At 25.5% G+C, this 10,821-nt stretch overlaps 2 protein-coding genes across 2 annotated transcripts; both read right to left on the bottom strand.

Moving 5' to 3' along the window:
• Positions 1-6,297: 6,297 nt before the first annotated feature.
• Phum_PHUM267360 (zinc metalloproteinase, putative) lies at positions 6,298-8,664 on the bottom strand (the record flags this gene model as incomplete). Its single annotated transcript, XM_002426615.1, has 9 exons — positions 6,298-6,557; positions 6,639-6,950; positions 7,025-7,269; positions 7,344-7,461; positions 7,536-7,611; positions 7,682-7,788; positions 7,866-7,920; positions 7,996-8,165; positions 8,646-8,664. The coding sequence occupies 9 exons, from the start codon at positions 8,662-8,664 to the stop codon at positions 6,298-6,300; spliced, it is 1,362 nt and encodes a 453-aa protein (XP_002426660.1).
• A 397-nt stretch (positions 8,665-9,061) lies between these two features.
• On the bottom strand, positions 9,062-10,599 carry Phum_PHUM267350 (WD-repeat protein, putative; the record flags this gene model as incomplete). Its single annotated transcript, XM_002426614.1, has 5 exons — positions 9,062-9,160; positions 9,235-9,387; positions 9,461-9,970; positions 10,054-10,283; positions 10,365-10,599. The coding sequence occupies 5 exons, from the start codon at positions 10,597-10,599 to the stop codon at positions 9,062-9,064; spliced, it is 1,227 nt and encodes a 408-aa protein (XP_002426659.1).
• Between the last annotated feature and the right edge of the window lie 222 nt (positions 10,600-10,821).

Raw genomic sequence — 10,821 nt, 5'->3', positions numbered from 1 at the left:
ATTTTTTTTTTTTTTTTTGATTTTGTTTGTTGTTGTTGTTGTTGTTGCAACAACAACATATTAAGTTGAACGATCTTTTTTTAATTAAATGTTTAGCTTATTGTTTAAAAAAAATTATCGCGTGAAATATCATGAGTTTTTTTTAAATTCTTACGTAATGTTTACACTCGTTTAATTTAAAAAAATTTTTTAAACATTGTTATAAGAAAAATACCTTTAAGGTACGACAATAAATATTTCCCTCATTTTTTTTTTTTTTTAGGTTTAAATAAAAACTCACCTAAAATTTATTTATAAAAAAAAAAAAAAAAATTTCCTCGGATTTTTAAATGAGAGAGAGAGAGAGAGAGTAAAACCAAAAAAATTAATTTTTATCTGTTGAAAACTTATCACGAACTGACAAAATTACATCGCGAATGCTCTACGATTATTATTCGTTTATAAAAAAAAATTTCCTTTATTGATTGCCCTCATTGTTTTTTTTTTTTTTTTTTTTTTCGGGCGTTTTGTGAATTGGGGGAGTTTTTCTTTTAGTAACCCAATTAAATCCCCCCCCATCTTCCCGGTTTTTTTTTTTTTTTTTTAATTAAACGTCTTTTTTTAAAATAAACTATTTAATGATACAGGCAAAAATTAAATTAACTTTTATTTTATTTAATAAAATTAGTAAAATTTTATTAAAAAAAAAAAATTCAAAAATTACATAAACGTTCAGACGTAAATCGCAAATTATGTCGGACTAATTTGTTATTTATTTATTTATTTATTTTAAATTTAAACAATTAAACGTTTTAAATAATAGTAATAATAATAATAATGGTAAACAATACTAATTTTTAAATTTTTTGTCATCATTTTTTCATTTGAAATCTCATGCACGCGATTTGTAATAATAATAATAACGAAGGGGGAAAAAGTAAAAAAAAAAAATTTTTTTGCTCGAGAAAAAAAAATTGTAATAATAATAATAATTGCAAATTTGTGTTACGGTCCAAATCGTATTTTTCCGTACCTGGTACGAAGAAAGTTTATAAAAAAAAAAAATATTGTCACATGACAAAAAAAAACTTTTTTAAAATAATTTTAATTTGGTTTTTTTTAAAGTTAAAATGACTTTATCGACAAAAAAAATTCGTTAACAATTTTCTGTTAGGATTTGATAAATTCGTAAAACGTGCCCGAGAATATCATCATCATCATCATCATCATCATTAATAATTTTTATTTATATATTAATATTATTTAAAATAAATCGATTTTGAAATGAATATCGATAATTGTTTTAAATAACAAAAGAGACAAACACACGCATAATAAATAAATAAAATTTTGTTTGTTTAAATGATAATAAAATAAATTTTGCATAAAAACAATTTCTGGGGGGAAGGGGAGAAGGGGGGGAAAATGAAAATGAAAAGATTAAGAAATTTTTTTTTTTTTGGGATTCCTAACAAACGGTAGCAAAAAAAAATAAATTAAAAATTGACGTTTGAAAAAAGTGTTTTTTTTTAGGGGATCCGGTTTAGAAAAATACAATTAATAAATATTATAAATAATAAATAAATAAACAAAAAAAATTTTTTGTTTTTTTTTTTTTTTTTAAAGAAAATAAATTTCACACGAAACATGCAATAATATATATAAATAATATTATCGGGGTTGATATAAAAAAGATTGACTCTGTATGGTACCAAGTTAAACCCATGAATAAAATTTTAATATTAATATAAAATGTACGCAACACAAAGTTTTTTTATTCGAATTCGAGGGATCGAAAGAAACTTTTTAATTATACAAACAAACGGAAAAGGTTGTCGGACTCGTAAAACAAACATTGTACAAACGAAAACACCTTAACGATCGTTAGTAAAACTAATTTAATTTTTTTTATGATAAAGTCCAGTTTATTTAACGAAAACGTAAATTTTTATTTATGTCCTTGACAATGAAAGAAAACCTAAACTAAATTATTTAAATAATCATCCTGCTACTCTTTAATAAATTAATTAATACGCCACTGAATAATTATTATTAATTATATGAGTCAAAAAATTTTTTTATTTAAACAATAGAAAAATATTCTCGTAAAAAATTTCTGTAACAGTTTTTTATTTTTTTTTTTTTTGTTCTATGGAAAAAAATTGTTTGTTTATTGTTTTTTTGTTTAAAAAAAAAATAATAATAATAATAGCGATTCGTAGATTTTATACCGTGAATTTTGTAAAATACTGTTATAAAACAAATAACATATGTAATTAAATAATTAATAAGTTATTAAAATATTGGTTCGATTATTTACCCGGTAAGGATTCTTATCAGCGTTCTTATCAAAATAATAATAATAAGTCTTTCATAGATATTTTTATAACGATTTCGATTAATTTAATAAATAAATTATTGACCTTATGATTTTTATTTTATTCGTGGCATCAGAAAAAAAATAATTTTTAATAAAGTTGTAACGGAAAACAAACAAACAAACAAACAAAACCGTTAAACAATAGAAGAAATCGTAACAAATGTAAAGCACGTTCTTTTCTATTTTTTTTTTTTTTTTTTGTAATATTTAAATTAAGAGAATGAATAATGTGGAGATTTAATTTTTATTTCGGTTAATAACTCAAATAGGTGGGGAAGAAGGAAATTTTTATCACAACACGATATAGTTTTAAAGGCATTTAAAAAAAATTTTAAATTATACGCAATTCGTTCGTAGTTATAAATTATTTAAAATTACATTTATATTTGTCACCCAAGGCTTATCAGGTAATTAAAATTATTAATAAAAAAAAAATTTTATACAACTGGAAAATTTTGTAATTTTCAACAAAAAAAAAAAAAAAAAGATAAAATACGTGTTTGTGATGTTAAATAATATTTTAAAAAAAAAAAATTTTTTTAAAACGTTTTGCAATCATTTAACTTGTTAAATTTTTCCTTCTCCCCTCTTCCAAAAAAAAAAATACAAAAGAACATATATTAACTTGACAATTTATTACCGTTGGAAAATTTTATTTTCCGTTAAAAAAAATATATATCGAAGCATTTCAATAATAATAATATTTGTTACGGTTATGTAAAAAAAAAAAAAAAAAAAAAAACAACTTCAGAAAATATGGGTGACGACCTCTTTTAAAAGAATACGAAATAAATAATTAAAAATTTTTCTTATCGAAAAGAAAATGATAAACTATCGTTTTTATCAAAACAATTATAAAGAAAAAAATTATTTTCTTATTAAATAAACCGTATTATTATTATTATTATGGTCACTCTTAAACACGACAAGGCTCTTATTTGTCGGGGTTGTTAAGCATTTATCCCAGGTCTCTACCCGATTCCTTAGGGACAAATACTCGAATATCGGTGGTGCTATTTATAATATTTTCCGAAGATTATTATTATTATTATTATTATTATTATTATTATTATTATTATAGATTCGATTTAAGGCTTTTTGCAGGTATAAAAAATAAAAGGTACACATAATTTAAATAAAATAATGACGAATATGCGTGAATTTGAATTTGGGTCTCTTGATTAAAAATTCCTGTTGGAAAATATAATTCTTTTCCCCTTATAAAATTTTACGTATTTATTATTATTATTATTATTATTATTACATTCACGTCCTTTAATAAAAAAAAAATTCAGCCCATTTTTATGTCTCTGCCTTTAAATTAAGGAACGGTTTGTGTCGTTATGTATATTATTATTATTATTACCATTCTCGGGTGGGGTTTTAGAGTAATGAATAAAATTGAAAATTGTTTAATTTTAATGCGTTTTTTTTTTGTTTTTTGGTTTACGTAATTCTTTGAATAATTCATAAGCTATGAGATTATTTGGATGATTAACCGAATTAAAATATAAATTATTTAAAAAAAAAATTTTGAATTTAAATTTAAAATAAATTTTTCATTACATTATTAACAATGGCAAACGTTCGAAACGACAAAAATATAATTTTAATGTCAACATAAAAAAGAAAAAATTGGATTTGAATACAAGCCAGAAAAATGTTAATTTTTTTTTCGCAAATTTAAAAAAAAAATATATATATATATTTTGAAATATTTTTATTTACCTGGTGATGATGCCAAACCATTTGATTCTTCATTGTGAAATTGAAGGGGGCCATTATTAGAATCCGTTGTTGCCCTTGTCGGCATTGTAGAAACTTCCGTCATTTTCTTTATAGAAAATTTGCACTTGCGTATTTACACACTGATAAAATAAAAATTTTTTCCTTATTGTATTTTAAATACGACACGAAAAAAAAAAAAAAAAAAAAAAAGATAAAACTTCCTTTATTTACATTTTACACACAAAAAAAAAAAACTTAAATCAATAAAAGACAAAAAATACAATTAAATTATTATTATTATTATTACTACTATTGCGTTCTTTTTGTTGGAAAAATCTATTTAGCCGAAAATAGAATAACGCACGAAAGCCTTTTTTTTTTAGCCTTTTTTCCGATCGGATTCTGCGCTTTTCACGTATTCACAAAAAGGATTCCTTTGCGACTCGAATTTTTTTTTCCTTTTTATTTTCTTTGACGACGTGAAAAATTAGTTTAAACCATAATAATAATAATAATTGTTTTAATTTTTAATTTTTTAAATAATTTGAAAGCTAATAAAAAAGTTTGTAGTTATCACGAAAGTTAATTTGGAAATAAATGATGCATAAACATTACAAGGTCTTCTTCTTTAAACATGGATAAATTATACAAAAATTAAATGGATGACCTCAAACGCGGAAAAAACGCGGGAGAGGGGAAATGTGAAAATAATAATAATAATAATAATAATAATAATAAATTGTTTACACTAAAACGTATAATAGGACGGAAAAATTTTCTCGCGTACGTTATATATAAATAAATTATATTAATTCATCGGTTTTCGATAATAAAATTAATTTTTAACGGTTTTTTTACTTAATTAAAAATGATTACGTATTTCGAACATTAATTATGTCACGAGATATATATAAAGATAAAAATTATTGGTATTAATTAATTAATTGCAAGATTATTTAATCGTTAAAATAATTAATTTATATTGGAACGTAGGTTAAAAAGATATTTTTTTGAAAAAAAAAAAAAAAGTAGTTTTAAAACGTTACAATAAGAAAAAAAAGTCGATTTGATAACTCACTTTACTTTAAACAAAAAAAAAAAACCGTTGACAATTTTGAATTCGTTCTCGAACGAAAGTTTAAAAAGATAACGAAAAATCTTTAATCGAATATTTGCGATTTGAAATTATGTTTTTTGTTATTTTTTAAATTTCACACACGAACGATTTAATAATATTATTATTAAATTATCGACATGTTTCGAATAAAAAAAATATCGTTACACACTAAAAAAAAAAAAAAAAAAAAATTAATACTTATTATTTGAAACGTTTATTAATTATCTGGGGCCTCTTCACTCGCGTTTAAATTGTTTTCTAGATTGTTGTGCGGGTTATTATTTAAATAAGATCAGTTCTGCGCATGCTTCGCTTTCGTAATCTTCAATATTCTTTTTTTTTTTTTTTGGTTTCTACGTTATTTGTTTTCCCTATCGGTGAGATTAAAAATTAATTTTTCACGTTTAAAATAAGGCCCCAGAATTTTGCTTTTAATTGCATTTTTTTTATCTCATTCTGCCTTCTTTGAAAAACGCAATTTTTTTACTCTATGGATTTTTAGTCAATTTCAATTAAATAACGTTTTTTTTGTCTATTTTTGAATACGGACGGAAGTTATTAACAAAACTTTGTGTCTTAATGTAATTATTTAATGAAAAATAAGTTTTTTTAATAATAATTTTAATGATATATTTTTCATTTTAAATTACGAAAAATGTACGAGTTGAATTACAGCAAGTAAATAAGAGTAAGTCGTAAAATTTATTATTTGACCTAAGTAATTGTCATTTATCTATTTTGATATTATTTTGATTGAACTTAACTCCATTATTCTGTTAAAATCAATTTATTAAATGACCGATAAGACTTTAATTAGCGTGGGTTGGTTACAATAAATTTTTTGCTCTTTATTTTTCTGTCTTTTTTTTCTATTTTAAAATTTTACTTTTAGTTGACATTATTAAAATAATTACTTAATTAGGATTTATATAATAAATGCTCCTAGATTGATAGATTTGTTTTATATAAAAAGATAAAATGCCTTGTTTAAACTTAATAAAATAAATAAATTTATTAAAAGTATGAAAAATTTATAAAATTACAAAAATTAAATAGGTGGGATATAATTTTAAAAAGGTCAAAATTTTTTTTTTTAACACTGTCTGCAAGATTGTCGGCAGTTGAAAAGCATGTAATTAGGATTGACAGCACATTGATTGTCAGCAGCCCAAGATGGACAGTATTCATTGTTATCCACACAAGACCCAGATGTAATAAGAGTCTGATTTCCAGCCATATCACAAGTGTTGCAAGATCTGGCACAGTAAATAGTCATGTAAGATGGATTATTTGTGCATTCACCAATGCTAGCCCACATTTCGCATTCCTTGTTATAGTTTTCACATTTTTTAGCTGGAAAAATTCAAAAAATAATTAATAATTTTCATTAGTTGCTGGTTTTTATTAGCAAACGTAGGCATTCGGTAAACGTACAGCATTGGTTGCAAGACTTTTTGCAGTTGACCAACATCCAGTTTGGATTTTTGGAACATTCATTCCGTTTACTCCAGAAGCCACACAATTCATGATTGTCTTCACAATCGCTTGTTGGTACTGTTGGTTTTATTTCTGATATTTCATTTCCGCTACCGCCAGAACATTCGTATAATTTGTTAAGTTTTATTAAATCTTTTTCGCTAAAACCGATTCTCTGTCCCAAAAAGTCTCCGTCTCCGCTTAAGGGAACGATTGTAGGAGATCGTCCATCTTTAGAAAATGAGTTTCTAGTATAATGCATGACAGAACCTGATAATAAAAACCGTAAATTTTAAAATCAATATTTAAAAAATTACGCCGTTAATTATGACACAATATATTACCGGTATCGTAAGAGACACCAAGCCCTTGTACCGTATTCCAATCGTATTTGTTAAAATTAAATTCCATTCCAGGTATGATGTTGTCCCATAAAACAGACACGTAATTATCTCTGTCTGGTCTACTTTGTTCGTGCCAAAAACCACAAGCGTGCATCAATTCGTGAATAATTACGCCTTTGTAAACACACCCTGGCCCCAATGAAACTTGTTGTTTTTGTCCGTTTCTACCCACTAAACTGCTGCATCTGCATTCCAAAATTTTCTATTTAGGACACAGTTTTAAAAATAAATAATAATTTAAATGTCTTAGACGAATTACCCAGATCCCTTGAGAAGGTAAATGTAATCACTTTGTGTAGTTCGTGGTACGAATCGAATGCAAGTTTTTGTTTGGTAGTCGTCAAAAGCTGCTGCAATCACTGCTCTTTCTCGTTCATCTACAAATTTAAAATGTCTTTCAATTATTTTTTGCCTTACTTTTATATAATAAACGTTAATAATTATATCATACCGAATTCAGCGGTAATTACATAAGGTATGACACCTCCCGGCCATCTTAAACTCATGTCTCTGATGGCATTACGACCCTAAAATGATATTTTAAAGCCGTTAATAATTAGTCAAGTTAAAAAAGTCATTAAGTCGTTAAGAACTTACATTGGCTGGGCCATACGATGAATTTACATTAACAATGTCACCCTCAAACAAACCTGCTGCTTGAATAGGATCAGGTGTATTTTCATCCATAACCGGTCCAGAATGTTCTGTAATCAAAAAAATATATTTTTACCACGATTTTAAATTATATCATAACTAATTTCAAAAATAATTAGGTCCTTACCCATTCCTCTAGCCTTTTTAAAATCTTCTGGGGTTAAAGGTTCTCCTGGTACTTTCTTTTCCTAAAAAATAATAATAAATAAATATTTTTCTAAAATTTAAATAAGTTTAACAAAAAATTTTCAAATTACTTCTTCGGGAATTCCTAATGGTAAATCACTGAGTTCTTCACCGAAGTCAATTATACCATCTTTATGATCTCGAGTAAGATCTTGATCCTCATCTTCTTCTCCAACATCTTCATCATCTTGCAACACATTATTTTCCCATGAATTAGATGAACGAGAATTTGTCGTAAGTGCTCCGTTAGTAAAATTATTAATTATTAAAAATGTTAGAATAAAAAAAATAATAGAAAACTTAATAGTTTCCATTTTTTTTTTTCTGAAAATAAAAATTTATTAAAAATTCACAAATTACTGTTCAGTCAGTATAAGTTTATGTAAAAAGAATTTTTTCCCTTACTCAGAAAAAAAAGGAAAATTTTCAAAATTTTTTTTTTTTTACCAACTTACCGGTGGGTTAATTTTTTTAAATAAATAAAATATAATCAATCGTTTGCGGATTGTCAAAAGAATGACCTTATGCGACACTGACATTTACTTATATACAATTTTATTGACTTTTTATCAATACCGGTCAAAATAGAAAAGGGGGGAAAAAAAAAAAAAAAAAAAATTGACTAATTGGTTGGTACCAGGGGCAAATAATTTTTTCAGTCAAGTTTAAATTTAAGCGTTAAATTAAAAAAAAAAAAAATTCATTGAACTTTTAAAATCACCACCGATAGTAGATAACATATGGTATAAGCAGTCCCTTATCGTTCGACCCCCATTTTTTTTTTTTTTTTTGTAATTTCGCTGAATAAAAATAAAACTACAATGTTACTCACTGATAAAATAACAGTTATAATTATTCACCTGGACTTTAAATAAAAGTATTTATTTCCGTTATAATTATTTAAATTTGTTTTATTATCTATAAAAAAAAAAAAAAAAAAAAATTTATCCGATTATTTTTTCGTATGTAAAGTTTTTAAATTAAAATTCTTTTTTTTTTTTGCTGAATGAATTTTCAGCAATATCAATGAAACGACACGAATTTTAAAAATTTATACAGTTTGTAAGAATATTTATACACAAGTTACAAATGAATAATAAATGTTGTAGTCTCTATAAAAAAAAAAAAATGAATGATTTAAGGTTTCCATAATCTTAAAAGTCCATCTTCACTGTATGTACATAATAAATTTTGATGAGGATGATGAGCTAAACCTATAACTGCTTTTTCGTGTACCTGAAAAAAAAATTTAGGATGATTTTCCATTGTGAAAATGGGGAAAATTCTACTTTTTGACAAAAAAAATTTACATTTAACGTCCTTTCCAATTTTCCAGAACCTGTTGAAAAACAATATAAGACTAAATCTTCACCAACGCAATAAATCCAATCTCCTCTGGGTGATATTGTAGCACACACAAAATCTCCACCTTCTCTTTTTCCACTTGAAAACGAACGAACAATCTATCGAATAATAATTGGAAATTAAAGAATGAAAGTTATTAATTGAATTATAAAATAAAAAATTTTATCGTACCTGTCCTTGCATATTCATGATCACAACAGTATTTGAACGACTGCAAACTACAAAATGTTCAGGATTTTTAGGTAGTGGAATTATAGTGTTGACTGTAATATCTCCAGATCCGAGGGATTTAAATGTGTTTGTACATTCTGTTGATTTTATGCTCCAGTATTTGACGGTACCATCAGATGAAGCACTTAATAAATAATGTCCATCGGGAGTGAAAACAACTTCGTTTACAAACGATGCATGCCCTCGAAATTCTTTTAATGTTTTCCCAGATTTTAAGCCATGTATTCTGATTGTTGTATCAAAACTTGCACTTAAAATTTGACTATTGTCTCTAGAAAATTGTAAACATGTAATTCCTTTGGTGTGTGCTTTTTCAAATTTTCTTAAACACTGTCCAGTTTGAATTCTCCAAACTTTGATTTTTCCTTCTTGCGAACCTGTTGCTAACATTTCAGAATCTCTACTGAAAGACATGCATAAAACCGCTTCTTCCATCATCATAAAATTATCCTGGAAAATTTATTTTTAATGTCAAATTTGTATTAAGTGTAACGGTAAAAATTTAAGTTTAAATAAATGATTTAATTAACTACCTGAGCTTGATATTTTAAATCTTTTCTAATTTTACCAGTTGTGAAATTCCAAACTTCGATAAACCCATCAAAACTCCCGGTAATTAAATATTGTCCATCTGGAGAAAATTTAGCACATTCTACATGAGATTTTTGTCCGAATTTTATTTGTTTTGATAATTGGGTAGGGAATTTTTCATCTTCTTGATCTCTCATGGCAGCCTTTCCCCTAAACAAATCGATAGTTGTACCTAAAAAGTAGTAAAAAAAATTTAAAAATAAATAATTATTTTTTTAAAATTTCAGAAGGAGCTATGAGAAAATTGTAAAACCTGGAGGTAATAGCCCTTGATGTTGTTGCCATTTCAATGCTTGTCCAAGAAGTGCCAACAGCCTAGATGATGGTACAACTGATACCTCTCCAGCAAGAGCTTGAGCTATAGCTGCTCTTCTTTTTTCTTTACTCGAACCATCAGGATAAGCTTCACGAGGATCAAAATAAGACCTTGCCAATAAATTTTCCAAATGAATATATCTTTCAGCTTCTTGCTGTTTCAAAACAATCATTGGATCAGTTTGTCGCAATAAAGATCTTGCTGCTCCAAGCTCACGAAGTTCTATCAATTCTAAAACAACCTTAATTAACAAAAAGGTATGTGATTACAAATACTTTGACTAAAAATATTAAACTTTGAGTAACATATTAAAATAAGTAGTGTAACATAAAAATTTGTTTTGTCTTTACCTGTTCGTAAAGATCTATCAGTTTTTTATCGGGCAATTTTAAAG

This window comes from Pediculus humanus, genomic scaffold, assembly GCF_000006295.1.
Source record: "Pediculus humanus corporis 1103172107642 genomic scaffold, whole genome shotgun sequence".
Classification (NCBI taxonomy): Eukaryota; Metazoa; Arthropoda; class Insecta; order Psocodea; family Pediculidae; genus Pediculus; species Pediculus humanus.
Note: the sequence above shows the minus strand (reverse complement) of the source record. Positions and strands in the feature narration are given on the sequence as shown.